At 43.8% G+C, this 21,711-nt stretch overlaps 2 protein-coding genes across 2 annotated transcripts; one reads left to right on the top strand and one right to left on the bottom strand.

Moving 5' to 3' along the window:
- Positions 1–224: 224 nt before the first annotated feature.
- Positions 225–4,879, top strand: grik6 (glutamate receptor, ionotropic, kainate 6; the record flags this gene model as incomplete). The annotated part of the gene is made up of 9 exons (XM_083938954.1): positions 225–288; positions 1,728–1,759; positions 1,858–2,037; positions 2,264–2,487; positions 2,652–2,749; positions 2,888–3,105; positions 3,182–3,401; positions 3,505–3,749; positions 4,766–4,879. 9 exons carry the CDS (start codon positions 225–227, stop codon positions 4,868–4,870), a joined length of 1,386 nt encoding a protein of 461 aa, XP_083795080.1. The 3' UTR covers positions 4,871–4,879.
- A 559-nt stretch (positions 4,880–5,438) lies between these two features.
- Positions 5,439–15,068, bottom strand: plch2b (phospholipase C, eta 2b; the record flags this gene model as incomplete). The annotated part of the gene is made up of 21 exons (XM_083939549.1): positions 5,439–5,443; positions 5,540–6,611; positions 6,700–6,779; positions 7,283–7,429; positions 7,507–7,591; positions 7,683–7,807; positions 7,881–7,988; positions 8,095–8,280; positions 8,386–8,474; positions 8,574–8,668; positions 8,776–8,859; positions 9,219–9,338; positions 9,437–9,608; positions 9,701–9,821; positions 9,910–10,113; positions 10,233–10,326; positions 11,309–11,479; positions 12,530–12,665; positions 12,813–13,056; positions 13,565–13,711; positions 14,717–15,068. 21 exons carry the CDS (start codon positions 15,066–15,068, stop codon positions 5,439–5,441), a joined length of 3,837 nt encoding a protein of 1,278 aa, XP_083795675.1.
- Between the last annotated feature and the right edge of the window lie 6,643 nt (positions 15,069–21,711).

The raw sequence follows: 21,711 nt of genomic DNA, 5'->3' as shown, positions 1-21,711 counted from the left end.
CTGTCTGAAGTCTGACGTGTCAATCCTGCAGCCACATCTTGGACTCTTGTCGGGTAGTACGGACATCCATCATATGTACTCTGCTCAGTGATTGTTGGTGGCACTATTTAAAATTTGATTTATTTACATTTGTACAAAGAAAGGTCTTAATATATGTTTTAAAGTTCATCCATGTGATTTGTTTTTTTTTATATATAACTTGTAGGATGCAAATCGGGATCAGGATGCTGTTTGGCTTCTTTGTATTATCTGTTGGGATTTTCCTGGACATGGGGGTGTGCACTGCAGGTAAGGAACCAATTATATTTTAAATTACATGTTTGCATTTATGCAGAAATTATAATGACACATCAAATCAATCTAACAGACTAATTCATTTCAAACCATGCTGAAAATAACTGAGGGGGCATCTGATGTAAAAGTTAGTCATACTGACAACATTAGGAAATGTACTGTATTTTTGTCACTTTACATAGATATTTCAAAGTTTGACCTGGCATTTGAAATTTAGTGTGGTGGCAGCTTCCTTTTTTCTCTGCCAAATTCCTCATGCTTTCACTGCTGGATTTGGTAGAAATTTCCTAGGCTTGACGGGAGATGGATACATAAACAATCAGCTCAGATCAATATCAAAGTGTAGTGCCACATCCTGTCCAACTCTTATAGAAAACAGAAAGGGAAGCAAGCCAGTCGAAACGGTAATAAATCAACTCTATAGAGCAAACAAAGGCCTTGGGTTTCAGCGTGGCCAAAAAGTCTTGAAGGGCTTGTCTACGTGTCATCTTTTGAAAAGGAGGATCTGATGGTTGTCAGGATCACCCCGTGGAGATGGATCCCCAAGGCCTTGGCCTGAATCGAAGCTTTTGATACTCTTTGACTTCCCTCCCATCTCACAGTGCCATGGCATTGAGACTCTTTGAATTAAAACACTGCTCTAAATAGATTGTGATGTGCAAACTGTTTTCAAGTAGGAGGGTAGAGTGGCCAGATCACTGGGATACCGGAAAGCACTAGAACATGCGCCCCAAAGTTCACCTCAGACATCTCTGCGTGTAAAGTCTGAGGATGGCCAATGCATAAAGGGTGCCATAAGATTTATTCATTTTTGTTTATTGTACATTTTGTACATGTTTCACCAGAACAAGGCTACATTTACATCATCTACACATTACATTACATTTCCAAACATACCAAAATAGAACAATAAGATATAAAAATAATATTAACAAGTCCAGAGTTTGCAGCCTTGCCATCTGCTTTGTGAATTTAGACCAACAGACCTAGCCTTGGAGTCAGGTATGGCTAAAACAGTTGCTCTGTTACTTTAATGTATCCTCATTATTGATTCCAGTGGTTCCTAACTTTCGTAGCATGTGACCCCTTAAATTAAACCAATGTGTTCTTATGATCCTCCATCACAGGTTATAGTCTTAGTCTAGACATGAGCTGCGTGTATTTTAACTAAAGGGTCTTTTTTTGTCTCAGTTTTGTTATTGAAAGGATTCTTAGAGGCCTGAAGAAAAAACATGTTTCTTTCTTATCCCCTTAATCATCTGATGAGCCCTCAGATGTATCCTAATATCCCTTGCGGAGTTCCCAACCCCCAAGTTGAGAACCACTAATTTATTTCCCCTCATATCTTTCTAACCCCACAGTTTTCTGATGAACGGTGCTTTTCTTAAAGTTATTGTACTAACATGTTCCTTACCTTTTCCCCTCAGCATCAGTGCAATCGGAGATAAGAATCACAACAATAAAGGTAGCGAATCTGTTTCTTTCTAGCTTCTAGTTAAGGTAAATAAACAATTTAAGATGAAACATGTTTCACTGATTATCTTTTGACATATCTTCTTTTAGCAAGAGCCATATGCAATGTCAAAAGGCACACAGCTTGAAGGCTTTTGCATGGACCTGCTGTCTGAGATAGCTAAGAAACTGGGCTTCAAGTACAAAGTTCAGTTGGTGAAAGATGCTTCGTACGGCAGACAGGATGAAAACGGGAACTGGAATGGGCTGATTGGAGAGGTAGTGAGAGGGGTGAGTTCATGGAAACTGACATTTGGAAGGGGTCAAAGGGCAGCCAACCACTCCACTAGGAGCTTGAATTATCCAGCTGGCGTCTCTGACTCACAACGCAGATACATTCAATATCAGTGAATGTATGATGTGAACAGTATCAATAGGATTATTGCCGTGATTAGAATATCTTAAATACTTTGAGGAGTTTCCACAAATGCACCCTAAAGTTATGCGTTCCCAACAGGAGGCCGACCTTGCGATTGCTCCGCTGACTCTCACTGCAGCTCGGGAGAAAGCAGTGGGGATGACCAAACCGTTCATGCAGACAGGAATAAGCATCCTGCTGAGGAAGGACATCTCAGAGGGAACAGGCTTCTTTGATTTCCTATCCCCCTTTACAGCTGAGACCTGGGTCGGCATACTCATTGCCTACCTGGGGACAGCTGCTTGCATCTTTGTTGTTGCCAGGTTGGTGATTTAAGTAGTTTAATGTATGAAAAGAAAAAGATGCTTATTGATGTGCTGTAGATTTGAATATATACTGTATTGTCTGTGTATATTTTCCCATTCCTACTGGCAGTGGAATCCCTTTGAGTTAATACTAATAAGTTAATACTTTTATGCAAATGCAGACTCAGCCCATGTGAGTGGAGTCAGCCTCAGAGTGAGCAGAACAGATTTAGCCTCCTCCACAGCCTGTGGTACACAGCTGGAGCTCTGACTCTCCAAGGTAAACTGAAAAACACTTTGAACGCCACCAAATACAGACTGGGATAATGAATGTACTGTATGTGATTTGTTTCTTTTCTGGAAATTCTCTCCCTCTTTGCGTGAGACTTTTTACTTTGAACTCTTTCTGTGTTGTCAGGTGCTGGCCCTCACCCCAAAGCTCTTTCCGGACGTGTCATCTGCTGCAGCTGGTGGTTATTTACCATCGTCTTGCTGGCTTGTTATTTCTCCAACCTCAGCTCTTCTAAGACCTCTGAGTCCACTCACCTGACAGTGAAAGGGTTTGAGGATTTGGCCAATCAGGACACAATCGAGTACGGCTGTTTAGCTGGCTCCTCCACCCTTGCCTTCTTCAAGGTACAGGCATTGGATCATTTCAGGACCCCGCTCTCACTGCTGTTTCTCTAATTTCCTTTGTTTTTCCTTCACGCAGAATTCGAACAATCCAGTGTACCGCAGAATCTATGAACACATGGAGAGGACTAAGAGTTTTGTTTCATCTATGGATGAAGGCGTCCAGCGTGCAAAAGAGGGAAACTTTGCCTTTATTGGGGAGTCTGTTTCTTTGGACTTGGCAGTAGCACGTCATTGTGAGCTGGTCAGAGCACATGAAGTCGTTGGAATGAGGGGATACAGCATTGCTGCCACCCTTGGTGAGGTTACACATTTTGAATATTAAAAATGTTTTTTTTTTTTTTTTAAATAATTTATAATTATAATTTATAATTAATCATAAACCTATCAATTTTTCTCAAGACTCGCCCCTCATAAAGAACCTCAGCGTGGCAATCCTACAGCTGAGCGAGGCAGGGGAACTGGCTTACCTGCGAAGCAAGTGGTGGGCCAGCAGCTGCATAGCCGACAAGGCCAAGTCTTCAGTTGTGCAGCCGCACAGCCTCAAGGGGATGTTTCTGGTTCTTTCCCTGGGCCTGGGGCTGGGAGCACTGCTGGCTGTCCTGGAGCTGACCTCCAAGAGCCGCAGAAGTGCAGCTGAGCAGAAGGTGTGTGCAAGTGCATTCACAAATCACATTACTTGTAATGTGTATTTGTAATTGTCAAATACAAGGCTACACGGTGGTGTAGTGGTTAGCACTGTTGCCTCACAGCAAGAAGATCACACCTCGGCCTTTCTGTGCGGAGTTTGCATGTTCTCCCCGTGTCTGCGTGGGTTTTCTCCGGGTACTCCGGTTTCCTCCCACAGTCCAAATACATGCATGTGTTAGGTTAATTGATGAGTCTAAAATTGCCCGTAGGTGTGGTAGAATGGTTGTCTGTCTCTGTACGTCTATATGTATATATATATATGACTGGCGTCCTATCCAGGGTGTACCCCGCCTCACGCCCGATGTCAGCTGGGATCGGCTCCAGCACCCCCGCGAGCCCGACCCCGGGATAAGCGGTTGAAGATGAATGAATGAATGAGGGTTTTAAACTGTTTCAGCCTGAAGGGTTGTGATGTTTTGCTCAGCCATTTAAAGGTCCCATATTATGCTCATTTTCAGTTTATACTTATATTTCTCATACTGTCGGAACATACCTGTATTCCCCCTCTGCGTCTGAAGGACTCTGTTTTAGCACCTGTCTCTTTAAGCCCCCCTCCTGAAAATGCCCAGTCTGCTCTGATTGGTCAGCATTTCCAGTTCTTCTGCATCTGTGCTCTGTTACATCACAACCACACAAAAGTCCTGACGGCTCGTTTAAAGGCACAGTTTCTGAATACAGGTTATGTGCATTTCTCTGTGGATTGAATGTGTTGATTGATTGGTATTTATATAGCACCTTTACCTGCTCTATAATAAAAAAACTAAACCATGAAAATCTCACTTTTTACAATATGGGACCTTTAAAGATAATAACCATGTCATTTACCAATTGGTTTTCAAATCATTTGTAATAATAAAAAACACAAGCAGACTTAGACAGTTACACTCTTGCATCCATACAACCATGTTTACATTAAATTCACCAACTAAATTAATGTTTCACTATTATTTATATTTATATGTCCTTCCCACAGAAATCCTGCTGCACTGTGCTGACAGAAGAACTGAGTCTGCGCTTGAGGACCATCAATGCAAACAAGTCCCAAGAAAATGTAGACAAAGATAAAGAAAAAGCATAGAGACATGCTAGAAACATGTAGTTCTACCAAGTGTGAAAATATTAACTTTTGGTTTGATAGCTGTTAGAGAATTTGCTCTACATTATCTTAATTGTTGGTTTGGAACTCCCTTTGTAGAGATATGACAAATATGACATTTTATTGTTTTATTAAAATAATCCATTTATTGTTTTTCAAGTATGCTACAATTTCAATGTAAAAAGAAAAAATCATAGTTTAAATATAATTTGAATAAAAATATAACATCAGTGTTTACAGTTTGACTAATAAATAATGCTCATGTACTCAGATGTTTAAGTTTACTGTTTTATGACTGCATCATGCTGTTTTGTACAGTTGGCAATAGCATCACATGATTTCAACAATTTATTTTAAAAACTATTTCATGCATAAAAATTGTTGATTGTAAACATCACAGCAGGCCTAAAACAATAAAACAAACTTTCTAATTGTGTTATTCTGCGTGGCGTATTGATCCAAAAAGAAAATCGTGGTTGTGATCTTTTCTTCTGGGTCTTCTGAAGAATCTTGTTGTCTTTGGGGTCATCAGTCAAATCTAAACTATGGTTTAATCTAAAAGAAAAAAAAGGTAAGAACAAAAGCCACACTTTAATACATCTGCTGTTCTTTTTATTTGATGTTTTCAAATGTGAATCATCTATGACTCACCATTTAGAAAAAGCGGCGATTTACAGTGGATCTCCCTCATCCTCTGGTCAAAAAGGGCCTTCATCTCCCTCTGCAGCGTGCCCTCACGTTGCTCTGCCCCTGCTGGCACACAGGAGGGCAAAAACTCGAGGCTGTCTGTGCTGCTGTCACTGCTGCTGGATGTGCTCTCAGACAGGCAGAGGCCGTTGGGGATGGGCTTAACCTGGCTGTTGTAATTTAGTGATCGCTGCGTCTGCCAGTGGACAGCAGGCCTGCGGTTAACCATCGGTGTCTGAGGAGAGGTAGTTGGTTTTCGAGGGCAACTGCGTGAGCGGGCCTTTGTCCGTATTGGGGTGGATGGTCGTTTTGTGGTTGGGGCCTCTAAGGTCCTTCTAACCCTTGCGGGTGACAATGGAGGGATAAGTGGGAAGGATTTGGTTTCAGGCTGGAGCAGATGCTGTGGCACTGGCCAAGGTTGAAGGAGTGAATCCGTCTGACTTCTGATTTCTGTTGGTTGCTCAGGTTCAGTGGCAATGACCTTATCTGGCTCAGGTTCTGATGGTAATTCCTCAGATTGTTCAGGCTGCTCTTGTTCAAACATTTGAACTTTCTCCTGCTCAGCACAGTTTGACTCTGGTGATTCATCAGGTTCATTCTCCAACTCTTCTGGAATTGGATTTTGGTTGTCTGGAGTGAGACCATCAGAACAAGAAGCCTGGGGTGAGGTCTCAAGGTCAAAGCTGTCCGCTTTTGCACAGGGAGCAGCCCCCATGTGGTGGGAGTCAGTGGAGGACATCCGGCTGAAGATCCCTCTCCTTGTCTCCGGAGGTTCATGAATTTTAACTCTGTGTGCTCGTCTCACTGGCTCACTCATGGCCTTGGCTGCCGGCCCTTGTACCAGAGGAAACATTTCTCCATTCCTGCTGTCCTGAGAAATGGTATCCAGATCCTTGCGGAAGAACAGAGCGCGTCCGTCTTCTGAGGACTGGACAGAGAAGTCTAGAGACGGCTGCCGTTGAGGACCCTTCATATGCTTCTGGGCTGCTTTTTGGATGTGTTTTCTGGCTGCTTGCACTGCATTTGTGGGTTTGATCTGTTTCTCAAAAAGGACAGCAAAGGTTTTAAGATAGTTGTCAGATGAAGCTGAACATACATTTGGTATTTTATTTAGATGAGTTTACCTTTCCTGTTATATCGATGATAGCAACATGAACAAAGATGGATGATTCTGCCATCCCCTCCAGGTACACATGCCGATAACCTACAAATTTTGCATTGAAAGATCCTGTTCAGCTAAATTTCATTCATATTAAGATAATTGTTTGACATATTGGGAAATATGGTTATTGCTGTGTTATTGCTATTTGCTGGGAGTTTGCTGCTCATTTGTTTGGTCTATTTGTGTAGAAATTACAAGTTTTGTTGTTACAAAGGGGCTATTACTGGGGCTATTACCAGACTATTTCTGGATGCTGCAGCAGCCTACTGGAGTGTTATTGCGAGATTCAGGAAGTTACTACAGTATATAACTTGCTAAGTAGTGAGTTTTAGAGGTACTGCTAGGCAGATTTTGTTACTTTTGGAAAGAGCCAGGCTGGCTATTTTTCCCTCTTTCCAGTTTAATGCTAGCCTTATTGATTTTATACACACGAGAGTGGTATCAATCTTCTCATCTAACTCTCTGCGATAAGCACATTTCTCAAAACATCTGACTCATTGCCAACTCTGGAGTGTGCATAACAGATATCTCATCATGTAATCTACCTGGCATCATACTACTGAAAGCAACAGTCCTCTGTCCAATGAAATCTCGTCCAATAGGATCGTGATCCCACACTTGGAAACGCACCAGGGCGATCTGCGGCATCTGAATGTTGAAGACAAGGGTTTCCTCCCACATTGGGTTGAAACCTGAGTGACAGTTAAAGGGAAGTTACAAAAATATAAAAACAGGAAAGTCTGGCATGAGATTATGAGTTGAGATGTACCGTTATCATCCACCACCCTGGTCTGCTGCTTGGAACAATCTACATTTAGACCGATTATCTCAACCTCAACAAATGGATCGATAATCTGGAAGTAGAAACATGAGCAAAAATAACATTTTAGTGATGAAAAAGATCAAGAACTGTGAGGTGTCTGATTATGACTGAAGTATGTTCACCTCTCCTCTGTCTCCAAACATGGAGTCTTTAGGTTTGGGAAGCTGCTGTCCGCTGATGATCTTCAGGACTAACTGAGTCTTTCTGTGTCCTGGTAGAGGGTCCTCCAGCATGGGGTTAAAGGCAGCTGAGAGGCAAAGAAAAAATGACTACCCTTGCAGTGACCGTTAATTAACTCTGCACAATCTGTATGCACATACCTTTACACATGCACTTAGGCCTCAGAATATATCCACAGTTTCCGTTGCTTGAGAACTTTGCTCGGTTCAGTTCAAGCATACGGCCCTCTGTTTGGTAATTCATTGCCACTAAAAATTAAACATATATACATCAATTACAAGCTGCAGCAGTTCTTAACATACCTCTCACTCTAAGTTTAAAGTGGCAGCATTTCAGTCTCTGTGACTGTCTTACCCATGTGGCATCCTGCGTTCCAGTACGGTTGTGGGTTGAAGTTGCTTGAGTCCACTCTGTAGTTGGACGGGTAGACTCTTATCAGCTGGCGTTGGTTGAAACGGACCAACTCCCCTGGCTTTAGCTGTAATATCTGGTTCATAACAGTCTCATTGAGGGATGACACCTGCCAACTGTTCGCAAATGCTACCAGACAGAAAAAAAACAACAGTATAAAACACCCATTCCTAAATTAAACAATAAACTGTAAGGCTATGCGCGTAATAAAAATATGCAGGGATTTCTCTTTACCTTGTGTTTCTATGTCATGCACACGGACAGATTTTGTGTACTTGACCAGGTCCGACAGAGCTCGGGACAATCTCATCGTTTTCCTCTTCCTGAAAGGAGGGTTGTTGATATACAGTACGCGTGTAATCACTGATAGTATAAATAAGTATTAAATGGCTAAATCTACTACATTCAATGACTCGTCTTACTTTGGATGGTAAACTATTTGTGTCCTCTCCCTGCTGCTGTGCTCTGACTCGCCATCAGACGTCGCCTTAGTTTTCACTCGGATTCTCTTTTTCCTCTGTAAAAAACAACATTATTTGCAATTTTTCTAATATCTGGGAAATTGTACAGCATGTATTAGGTCCACATTAAAAAATAGGTCTGGAAAATAAACAAAGGAATGACCTTTCGTTTGAAGCTCCTTATGATCGATCTACCAAATCGCCTCTTCTTTTTGGTTTGATTGGTAGAGGTAGCAATATTCCCCTCCTGAAACAATCAAACATAATAATCTATCTATCTATCTATCTATCTATCTATCTATCTATCTATCTATCTATCTATCTATCTATCTATCTATCTATCTATCTATCTATCTATCTATCTATCTATCTATCTATCTATCTATCTATCTATCCATCCATCTATCCATCCATCCATCCATCCATCCATCCATCCATCCATCCATCCATCCATCCATCCATCCATCCATCCATCCATCCATCCATCCATCCATCCATCCATCCATCCATCCACCCACCCACCCATCCATCCATCCATCCATCCATCTATCTATCTATCTATCTATCTATCTATCTATCTATCTATTGTATGAAGGTCTAATTTGCCTGTGAGTTTTCATCATCATCGTCATCGTCCTCTTCCTCCTCTTCCTCATCACCAGTATCTTCATCAGACACATCACCCTCATCTGCATCAGGATCAAGGTTCGCTGGCAGCTTTTTCCCCTGGGAAAAAAAATGAATGACTGAATATTATATTTTAAGTACATATGTGATTGTGATGAGTAGCATATGGCAGCACATATTGCTAAAAACAACTTTACCTTAACTAAAACTTTCCCTTTCAGGATTTCAGGGGAAGGCAGCTTCTTGCATTCATGCACGTTGACGCAGGAAAGATCCAGTTTGTCCTGCAGCACCTCTCTCAGATACTCAGCCATCTTTTTCTGCTGAGGCACAGTGCAATGGTTCTCGATGGACAAGATCACTGGGTACCTAAGGGGGTGTGAAGTGATGACACCTGAGCTACAGATATGATTCAATATATAATCAATACACATCAGGTATCAGGACCCAGAAGCACTTACGGTGATTTTGCGAAGGCATATTTGTTAATTGTTTCAATTACGTCTTTGAAGAGGATTTTGGATGTTAAGGTGTAGCCATGATGAATAATGGGCTCTCCGTCGGGCCCGTCCCAGCAGTCCACTGTGAGAGGAGAAAGAAAGAACAAAAGTGTTAAGGATAAGTGAGACCTTGTCTGTAATGTTTCAAGTTCTGTTTTTCAGGCTCCTACCCTCCACACAGCGACAGCCTGCCTGGAGAACGTAAGCGTACATTTCCACTCGAGACTGAGAGAGCAGCTGGTCTCCTGTCAGGTATGTGTTGTGTGAAGTGGCAATGAAGTAGTTACTCAGAGGCTGTGTCATGTCCTGATTCACCTGATTGTGCTCGGGGTTGAAGATATCACCTGCAGGACTCCTCATGTAGTTGGTAAACCCTTGAAGGAAGAAAGGTTCAGAGCAAAGGTATTATTTGTATTTTCATGTCGTATCTGGTTCAAGTGACATGTGTGATGTTATTGATGCATTTAAGTGGTTATTAAAAAGTTCCCCATACCATCAATACCCAGTACCATACGCTGCAGGTTCTCAGGACATGGTTCAAACTTGGCCACAATGTCGACAAGATACTCTCTGGACAAACCTCGCATCTGCAAATAAAACGATATCAGGAATATCTCTTTCATTATTATTCCTTTTATTGCTATTATGCATATCATTCTAGTATATTGACTTATATTTATATATATTTCTATTATTATCATAGTTGTTAATGTTATTATTGTGGTTGTTATGCATCTCTGGGTGTCTCTCTTTCTCTCTCTCTCTCTCATTCAACGTTCCTCCCTGTCAAAGGTTTTTGTCTCCGGTGTTGCTCATGGGGGAATTGTTGGGTATGTTAATCACAGTATGGTCTAGACCTACTCTATATCCTACTCTGAAATTGTCCTGAGTTAACATCTGTTATTATTTGACACTACAAGTAGAATAGAATTGAATGTCATATTTGTTTAACTGATTTGTTATTTTACTCATACAGTACATTCAGAAGTTTGATGTTTTCATTGTGAAGTGTAATTTTGTAGTTCCTTCAAGTTATTTTATATTGAGGCTTAAAACTTGTCTGTTTGCCATATGTGCCTTTTATTAAATTACATCTTTGACTATATGTTAGTATCTTGCACTGCGCTGTAGCTTTGCTGGAACTTTATGCTACAGTTTTAGCAGGTTTATTCAAATGTAGCTTATTTTTATTCTTAATTTTTTCTTTAATTTTTATAAAAATCCTTGTAGAAGTGAGGCTGACATCAATTAGATAAAATTAAAAACAGTAACGCTGGATTATATGCATTGTTTTCTGTAAATCCCTTGTGCATGCAAAAGCAATTTGAATCTAAAGCAGGAATGGCAGACTCTGCCACCAACAATGAAAACTACTGTTAGGAGAGGTAGTTACAGATACATTACAGATTACATAAATAGATTGAATGGCTACTGTTGAAAAAATGCTGAACATGAATAATATAAAAAAAGAGCATTTGGTTTAATGAAATCGCAAGTATAGTAACTTTTTAAATAAATACACACAAACACAAACTGTCATCATGAATCTTTTTAACATTTTTTTCGTACCTTCTGTTCATTGTCCAGAAAGCGTGCAAGGTCATGAAGATCCATGACTTCTTTCTGATTACTGTAGGAGATCATTATCAGGTAGAGGTCTCTGCGTGTGGAAATCATCTTGTAGAACGAACAGAATTCTTCAAAGCCCAGTGAGCCCTGGTGCTCGTCTGTGTCTGCTTCCTACAGATAACGACAAAATAGAGCAAAGACATATCTTTCTCAGTATGTGGAATTCTAGATACCAACTTGCCAAATTAAATATGCACCACCATAGACCCATCTGAAGGATATCTCTCTCTATCACCATCAAACATGATGGAGCCCCTTCACAGAGACTATCACCATCAGGAGTGCAGGACAGAGAGTTACTGAACTAAAGCAATACTGCAATGCAACTAAAGCCATCTGTTCTACTGCAGGCCATATGGCCTTTCTGTAGTCGGGCTCTCCTGCACTGTCCTGCCAAAATACTGTACATACATATTTGTCTGCTGGCTCCCTCTCCATCCTTTTATCTTACTGCATCTTAAATGATGTGAGGACCCAACACAAGAATAGGCTGCTTAGGGAGGCATCAAAGATTTTCCACCTTAAACCACTTTTTTATTTTATTTTATTTTTTTTTTTTAACTTTTTCAGTCTGTTACCAGTTTGCACACTAAGAAAGTGCATCTACCCATAACACCTGTGCATTAAGAGATCATTTAATTCAGTTTCTTTTTGTGCTGGTTGTCATTGTTTTGCCATGTACAAATCCATTTATTAATAGCCATGCTGGCAATACTTTAGTCCAGACTGATATATATATATATATATATATATATATATATATATACATATGATAAAGTATTAAACAGAATGCCAGGAAGTTCTGTACTGACATTCCTGACGGCCAGAGGATGAATCCTACTGATTTTGGTTATCCTCCTACTTCTCCTCTGTAGTAAAGTTTTCGGAGCTGTTAGCATGGCTGTGAATCTTGTTGGTTTATTTTTTAGCTGCTGTATTTTACTTTAGTAGAGCCACAAGTTAAACACAATGTGAACTCTGTTTTGTTGTTGTTGTTGTTGTTGTTGTTGTTGTTTTTGTTGTTGTTTTTAGCTTTGAAGCCACACTTGAATGAAGCAACATCTCCAGTTAGGATATATTAATGATGACTGAATATACAAAAGCACAGGTTTGATGGTGGGTCATGCTCATATAATCAACGTTTGTGCATAAAGGTCTTACTTGAAACATCTGTCTGACTTTCTGCTTGGGTAAATTCACATTGAGTTTGTGGAGCAGCTGGTGAACCTCTCCGATGCTCAAGGTGCCATCTCCGTTTTTGTCTGCCTCAGAGAAAGTCTGCTGTAACCATGTGAGGCTGCAGTTAAGGAGGAAACCACAAGGACCATGACCTGGTCAGTTCATGTTTGTTGGATGTGTTAACTTCTTCTTTATAGGAACAGGAGAAATGTTAATTTGACATTCACAGATTACACATGTGCATGAGAGGCTGGTTAAAGGATATTGATCACGGGTGCGTTGCCTCCGGGCCAGACTGTCCTCATCACTGATGCCAGCCATGAGATATTTCAGCCCAGTGATCCAGGTGCGGGCCTCCTCTGCGTTGGTGGAGACCAGGTCCAGGGACTTCACTCGCTCCCCGTAGTAAATACTGAAGCAGTAGTTTGGGTCGAAGCGGTTGTCTGCGTACCTCCTGAAGATCTCTGACTTCTTCCCCTCGCAGACTTCATGGATGGAATCGATTGTTACTGAAACAGATGATCAACAAATGTGCTGGGGGTCATTTCACTTAATCAGTAACATCTTTAAGCTTCTGTGTGAAAGTGAAAAACTATGTGCAGCATCTGAAACCATAGTCAAACCACGTCACCAACCTTTCTGACTCCATAGGGGTCAAACGTGAACACCTATAATGTGTCTAGTTCACAAAAACATCATAACCCACAGATAACACTCTCCAAAGCCTGTTTCCATTACGCATAACAGTACACAACCAAACCTATATGTACACAACCAATCATCAAGATCAGCACAGCAGCATCAGAAGCATCATAGCTATTGATATGTTGACTGATACACCAATATGTTTATGTGCAAGCCTCACTTAATCAGTTGAGAGGAGAAATGGAAGTTCAATCTCTCTCTCTGTATATCTTTATCTTTTTATATCAAAACCATTTCCAATAGAACAGCCAACTGTAGATATTTAACACTGCAGAAATAAATGTTGAAAATTCAATGTGGTGATGGCTTTACTTTTGGCCTTGTCATGTTTCCTGGAGGGCCGCCACCGGATGCAGGACTTGTGCTCGTCCAGGTAAAAGAATCGGACCAGTCCTTTCTTCTTCCCCTTCATTTTGGTCATCTGAGTGCCGGTCTGCATGGTGCACATACACCTCTCCACTACAGGGGAGCACAAGAAGACACATTACTTATCATCCATTAGTCAAGCCTGTCAGAAATTCACAGGGTTCATCACATTATAATTTATTTACTGCCAACATCAGAGTGAGCTTGTGCAAATCAAATATTCAGTTTATGGTTCATTCAGTAATCTGAAATAGAAATGAAATGCAGCATGTTGGTGTCTAAGTCTGTCCCTTTATTCAGATAATTTATGGAATAGTGCCTTAATTAGTTATTAAACATCAGAAACATTTTGTAATACATGAAATAACGCTGTATGCATGTTGTGATTGTGCGCTGAAAGACCCTATGAGAAGCAGTCAAGTCAAGTAGAGGTTTACCATCAAGCACTTGTTTATGAGATTATAGGCTGCGTCACACAGGGATTTAAGTAGCTGTATGTGTTAATGATAAGAGGGAAAAGAAGGAAAATATATGCATACCCTGAAATGATCTTTGCCTAAAAACGAATCTACCAATTGTTAGTTACTTCACCGACTTAAAATCTTCTTTCCTGTTATTTCTTTACTTTTGAACTGTGCGTTCACGGTGCATGAACTGAAATAGTATGTCAGAGGTAACAATTTTCTTATAACATCGAGGTCATGCTGAAGTGGTGTGTTGCTTTGTGTGCAGGTAACCTTTGTTTGTAATCTGAAGCTCAGATGCATGTGACGCAACCTGGCACACCATTCAGGCTAATCCTAAAGGATTGTCTACTGCCCATATGCCCATTATCTACTCACAGACTTCCCTGCAACTCTACTCTGTTATGGTGGAATATTCACACTTTCAAAAGGCCAATTACATGAAAACCTAATTTCAAATTCACAAGTATTAATTTAAAATATCATATTAATGTCATATAGAAAAAACTTTATACTCCCCTTTGAACATTTGCATCAGCTTGTAGGCACTTCTGTTAACCAACCCGTTGACATCCTGCAGTAAATTGGGTGTTTGAAGTTGACATTATTTTAATAAGTCATTAGTTAATCTTACCTATCTGACCCAGTCTCCATTTCGGCTGTGCGACCACACTGCCACCAATCCAGAAAAACTCCTCAGCGAGTCTGGAGATGGATGCTTTCTGCCAGAGTTTTGGGGAGGTCATAATGGACGGTGTGGACGAATTCAAGGGACTCGAGGACTGTTTTGCCTGATGTGAGGAGCCCTTACCAAGTGAGGTTGAGAACATTCCTGATGAGAGAGATCCTAAAGACTGAAAGGTGGTCTTCTTGGGTGACAGAGAGGAGCCAGGCGGGGTGCCACTCAGCCCTGGAGAAAGAGGTGCCATCGCTGGGGTGCTGTTCATCCCTGAGCTGTACATTTGGATCCAACTCTCCTGTCCCATTCACACCACATGAACCCACCTCCCCATCCTTCTGCTGGGCTCTTCAGCAAAGTTTTTTTTACAGCACAGCTTCCTTCATGCAGCATATCCTCTACTTCCAGTTAAAGTCTTCCCACATGGGATCAGGGGACAATATTCCCATCGTGAAGGTTCATTCCTCATCATCCTGCGTACAGTGATCTAAAGTAGCATCCATAGGTTCTTCTCTGTTCATTTTTTTTCAGTCAGGGAAGGGTCTCAGAGAAAGAGTGCGCAACATGTGTCAGTCACTAAGTCTTCCTCAAGCTGTAATCCTGGAGCGAGACTTCAGCCTTGCTTTCATGGAGGGATTTTCACGCAACCAGTAAGCCTCTGAAGAAAGAGAGTGGGACAGGACGGGTGCTAATAATCATTTAGCTACATTTGTGGCATTCTTAATCGTTAAAGAATAGAGAAATTGCAGTATATTTAGACTGCTTTTAGGATGGAAAGTATCAAGATTTAAGGTTATTGTCACACTGGTGCATTTAGTTAACAAGCTTGAAATATCCACCCTTCAATTGTGTGCAGTGATTTCCCCCTAGAGGCAACTCTGTAGCATACAATCCATGTACATGTATGTATATCATGTGATATACTGTATAATGATATCTACTAATATTCAAAGTACCTTGAAGAGTCCTTATAATTGTCATGTCATGCTTTTGATTCACATACTCATGATAAACCCACACAGGTGATTTAATTTATTTTTCCTACACAGAGGAGAGTGTGTCACTGTTCTGTAAGTGTTGTTGCACCTGTTTGGGTGGGACAATTTACACCTTTATCAACAGTTTATATCAGTCTGGTGATAATCCAGCATAGCTCCATCATCAGATCATACAATAAGTGGCACAAGTTACAGCTCCACTCCACACACAACCAGCAACCAGAGCACATTCGAGTCAAAAAAGGAAGCTTCTCCCCAATGGCCTTTCAGACTGCCGGCAAAAGACGTACATATGTATTTATCTGTTAATTCTGTGTCTTATAATGTTCATATTTTGATTTCATTTATTGTATTTTAGTTTTTACTTGACTGAGTGATCCACACAAGATTCCCACTGCCCTTGTGCACTTGTTCCTGAGTAAATGGCAAAAATAAGTCTTGAATTTCATTTCAACCTGCATGAGCAGACATTTAATCAGCCAGTATATTAGTGAAAACACTTGTGTGGCTGATATCATTAAAAAAAATATTGTAGTATGACATGGAAAATATAATAAAGAAACCATATTATATTATGACATGAAACCATCACCTTATCGTGGTGGAGAGGTTTGTGTGTCTGTCAGGAACGGTACGGGGATAGCACGAAAGGTGGACCCAATGCAGACACGGACAAAAGGTAAAGTTACAAAAGAAAAGTTTAATATAATAAACGGACAAACGCAAAAATACTACAGAGAATACAAACACAAGACTAACTAAACGAACACGGGAATACAGGAACAGGAAGACGACGGAAGATTAGGGAGACGGACGGGAAACGGGAACACGGGAAACTACGGAGAAAAACAGAAAACAAAACACGATTAATCAACTTACTTCGGGGAGCGTGAAAACCACAACGAGAAACGGGATGCCAGTCCGGGGGGAATAGTGTTACTAATGAAGGGTCGACGACGGTCCGGCGCTGCATGCCTGTCAGCTTCAGGCTTTTAAAGTGGTGGTGTATCAGCATAACAGGCTGCAGCTTTGGGGAAACGCCTCCCGGACCTACACACAGACAAGGGAGAGACACATGCAGGGAAACACAGACAGAGGGAGACAAACTCACACAGAACGGAAGAGAGGAGAGCACTGACAGACACAGAACATGACAGTACCCCCCCCCCCCCCTCAACGAGCGCCTCAAGCGCCCAGGGTGAGCCCGGTAGAAATCCCGGATTAGGGACGGATCTAGGATAAGGGCTCGGGAAACCCAACTCCTCTCCTCTGGACCGTAACCCTCCCAATCCACCAGGTACTGGAACCCCCGGCCAAGACGTCGCACGTCCAAGATTGAACTGACCGTGTACGCCGGATGGCCGTCAACGGTACGGGGGGGTGGTGGGGCGACAGCAGGCGGGCACAACGTGCTGGTGGTTACGGGCTTGACTTGGGAGACATGGAAGGTCGGGTGGATTTTGAGGGACGCAGGAAGCTTCAGTCGGACAGCACTGGGGTTCAGGATGGCTTCGATGTCGAAGGGCCCAATAAAACGAGGGGCGAGTTTCTTGGACGAAACACTCAGGGGGTTGTCCCGAGAATTCAACCACACCTTTTTGTCCAATTCTGTATCTGGGTGCAGGGGTGCGATGATGATCTAGCATCTTGCGGTTCTGCTCCGCCGTTCGGAGCAACGCCCCACGGGTCTCCCTCCTAATCCGACGCACTCTTCGGAGATGGTGCTGAACGGATGGCACCGCTATCTCGGCTTCCTGGGCCGGGAACAAAGGGGGTAAGTAGTCCAACGAAGCCTTGAAGGGGGACATGCCTGTAGCAGTGCTGGTCAGGGAGTTGTGGGAGTACTCGACCCAGGAGAGCTGCGAAGACCACGAAGAAGGGTTGCGGGCACAGATGCAACGAAGAGCAGTCTCCAAATCCTGATTCGCCCTCTCCGTTTGGCCATTCGACTGGGGGTGGAACCCCGAGGATAAACTGACCTTGGCCCCTAAGGCCTGGCAGAAGGCCTCCAGACCCGGGAGGTAAATTGCGGATTTGTGCCGTCTCCATGGCCGACGGCAACTTTGGGAGAGAAACAAGTGCACCATCTTTGAGAAACGGTCCACTATCGTACCTATGGTGTCTTTACCTTGAGACACGGGGAGTCCGGTAACGAAATCCAACGCGATGTGGGACCATGGTCGACCGGGGACCGGGAGAGGACGAAGAAGACCAGCTGGTGGTCGATGAGATGCCTTTCCTCGGGCGCAGACAGTGCAGGCCAGGACAAACTCCTTCGTATCCTGCACCATGGATTTCCACCAGAAGTGGCGACGAAGAAGTTTGAGGGTTCTGGTAATTCCGGGATGGCAGGAGAGACGAGAAGAGTGTCCCCACTGGAGTACCTGAGAGCGAACACTGGCAGGAACAAACAGGCGTCCTGATGGTCCACCACAAGGATCGGGATGCGAGCGCTGCGCCTGCCTGACCGTAGCCTCGATCTCCCAGGTCAATGCTGCCATGACACAAGACGAGGGGACGATGTTCTCCAAACCAAATTCCTCCTCCTTGGCAGGTCCAAATTGCCGTGAAAGGGCATCAGGCTTGACGTTCTTACTTCCTGGAATGTATGTTAACGTGAAATTAAAGCGGCCATACAAAGCCCATCGGGCTTGGCGGGAGTTAAGCCTTTTGGCCGTCTGGATATAGGCCAGATTCTTGTGGTCCGTCCAGACCCCAAATGGAATCTCTGCCCCCTCCAGCCAATGTCGCCACTCCTCCAATGCAAGCTTCACCGCCAGCAACTCACGGTTTCCGACATCATAATTCCTTTCTGCAGGAGACAGTTTTTGGAAAAGAAAGCACAGGGGTGAATCTTATTGTCAGACTTGGCTCGCTGGGACAAAACCGCCCCCACTCCCAGATCCGAAGCGTCCACCTCAACGATGAACTGGAGACCAGTGTCAGGCTGCACTAGCACAGGAGCGGAAGAAAAACGCTTCTTCAGAGTCAAACAGGTGCTGTTGGCGGCAGGGGACCAGTCAAATGGAGTAGCGGGCGAGGTCAACCTGGTCATCGGAGAAACTACCTGACTGTAGTTGCGGATAAATCGTCGGTAGAAATTGGCGAACCCCAAAAACCTCTGAAGTTGTTTGCGAGAGGTAGGTGTGGGCCACTCCGTCACAGCCATGACTTTCCCAGGGTCAGCCCTAACCTGTCCGCTCTCGACAATATAACCCAAGAGGGCTACCGACGATACGTGAAACTCGCACTTCTCGGCTTTCACAAATAACCGATTCTCCTGGAGACGCTGAAGCACCTGACGAACGTGCACCACGTGTACGTTCAAGTCTTTAGAGAATACCAGGATGTCATCTAGGTACACAAATACGGAACGGTTGAGCAGGTCCCGAAGCACGTCGTTAACTAGAGCCGGAGCATTGGTTTACCAAGGCATGACCAGGTACTCAAAGTGTCCGAGTGGCGTATTAAAGGCTGTCTTCCACTCTTCCCCCTCCCTCACCCTCACGAGGTGATATGCGTTGTGGAGGTCGAGTTTTGAGAAGACGGTTGCGCCATGCAACGGCTCGAATGCAGAATTGATCAACGGTAATGGGTACTTATTCTTAATGGTGATGTTATTAAGGCCCCAGTAATCTATGCAGGTCGATCCGGGCAAAAGCTCAATGGGGCAGTCGTAAGGACGGTGAGGAGGCAAAGATAAAGCCTTAGTCTTGCTGAAAACCTCGGCTAGATCGTGATACACGGGCGGTACGGAAGACAAATCAGGCGGATCAGGAACAGCGGAACTGAGAGCACTAGGACAACTAGGAGGAGCTGAGCGGAGACAGGAAGAGTGACAATGGCTACTCCAACTCACAATCCAACCCGTTATCCAGTCAATGACCGGGTTGTGAGTGATGAGCCAGGGAAGACTAAGAACTACTGGGGCATTAGTGGAAGGCATAACATGAAATGCTATAGACTCAGAGTGATTACCAGCCAGAGACATATTTAAGGGCAAGGTCTCAGCGGAGATCTGAGCGAGTTCGCTCCCACTGAGACTGTTGACACTTAAAGGAGTCTCCAGCTGGTTCACGGGGATAGCGTTAGTCCAAAACGCAGCTCCCCAGACTCAAGCCCTACCTGACAACAAGGCCAGCACATAGGCTATCTTGGTGCTGTCGTTAGCGTATGTGAGGGGCTGTTGACCGAACACCAGAGAGCATTGGAAAAGAAAAATCCTGCATTCAACCAGCGTTCCACAATAACGCTCTGGTGCCAGAACATAGGACTCACGAGGAAGGAGTGTACTAACGGTAACAGCAGGTGACTCAACATTCACAGGAGCGGCAAGGAGAGGTCCCACCTGTCTTGATTCCAGACGAACAACGCAGGCAGTCAACTGACTGAGACTTATCAGAATTCCTTCCAGCGTCTGTGAGTGCTTACCGAGGAGTACTCCTTGGGAAGTGACCGCGTGACGCACGGAAAAACCCGGGGTTTCGGTTTCCATGTCCGCGGGGTCCATGTTATTGTAGTATGACATGGAAAATATAATAAAAAAGCATATTATATTATGACATGAAACCATCACCTTATCGTGGTGGAGAGGTTTGTGTGTCTGTCAGGAACGGTACGGGGATAGCACGAAAGGTGGACCCAATGCAGACACGGACAAAAGGTAAAGTTGCAAAAGAAACGTTTAATATAATAAACGGACGAACGCAAAAATACTACAGAGAATACAAACACAAGACAAACTAAACGAACATGGGAATACAGGAACAGGAAGACGACGGAAGATCAGCGAGACGGACGGGAAATTGGAACACGGGAAACTACGGAGAAAAACAAACAAAACACAATTAATCAACTTACTTTGGGGAGCGTGAAAACCACAACGAGAAAGGGGATGCCAGTCCGGGGGGAATAGTGTTACGGTCCGGCGCTGCATGCCTGTCAGCTTCAGGGTTTTAAAGTTGTGGTGTAATCAGCATAACAGGCTGCAGCTTTGGGGAAACGCCTCCCGGACCTACACACAGACAAGGGAGAGACACATGCAGGGAAACACAGACAGAGGGAGACAAACTCACACAGAACGGAAGAGAGGAGAGCACTGACAGACACAGTACATGACAGTGTCCCTGTTTTTGTGTGTGCTGTGTTGTCTGGAGCCTGGTGCTCCTGGTAGTGGTCTCAGGTGAGGGGCCGGACTAAGAATGGTTCACAAAGACTCTATGGAACAATGAGGAAGAGGAAAAGAGACCCTGTCCGGGGGAAGCTCGCCGGCGAGCGCCTGGTGGCCGGGCACAGCCCGAAAAAGTGACGTGGCACCTCCCCGCTCTCCATCCTGTGGGCCCACCACTCACAGGAGGAACAGCTGGGGTTGGGTGCGCTGTCGACCCCATCGCTGCAGAGGCTGGCTCAGGGGATGTGGAATATCACCTCTCTGTGGGGGAAGGAGCCGGAGCTTGTGCGGGAGGTGGAGCGCTACCAGTTAGATCTGGTGGGACTTACCTCCACACACAGTCTCGGAACCGTACTCCTTGATAGGGGTTGGACCCTATTCTTCTCTGGAGTTGCCCAGGGTGTGAGGCGCTGGGCGGGTGTCGGGATACTCACAAACCCCTGGCTGAGCGCCGCGGTGTTGGAGTTTACACCGGTGGACGAGAGGGTCGCCTCCGTGTGCCTGCGGGTGGTAGGGGGGAAAACTCTGACTGTTCTTTGTGCATATGCACCGAACAACAGTTAAGAGTATTCAGACATCTTGGAGACCCTGAATGGAGTCCTGCATGGGGCTCCAGAAGGGGACTCCATAGTTCTGCTGGTCGACTTCAAGGCTCACGTGGGCAATGATTGAGACACCTGGAGAGGCGTGATTGGGAGGAATGGCCTCCCTGAACTAAATCCGAGCAGTCGTCCACTATTAGGCTTCTGTGCTAGTCATGGATTGTCTATAACTAAAACCAT

The sequence above is a fragment of the Echiichthys vipera genome, assembly GCF_963691815.1.
Source record: "Echiichthys vipera genome assembly, chromosome: X".
NCBI classification, from domain to species: domain Eukaryota; kingdom Metazoa; phylum Chordata; class Actinopteri; order Perciformes; family Trachinidae; genus Echiichthys; species Echiichthys vipera.
Note: the sequence above shows the minus strand (reverse complement) of the source record. Positions and strands in the feature narration are given on the sequence as shown.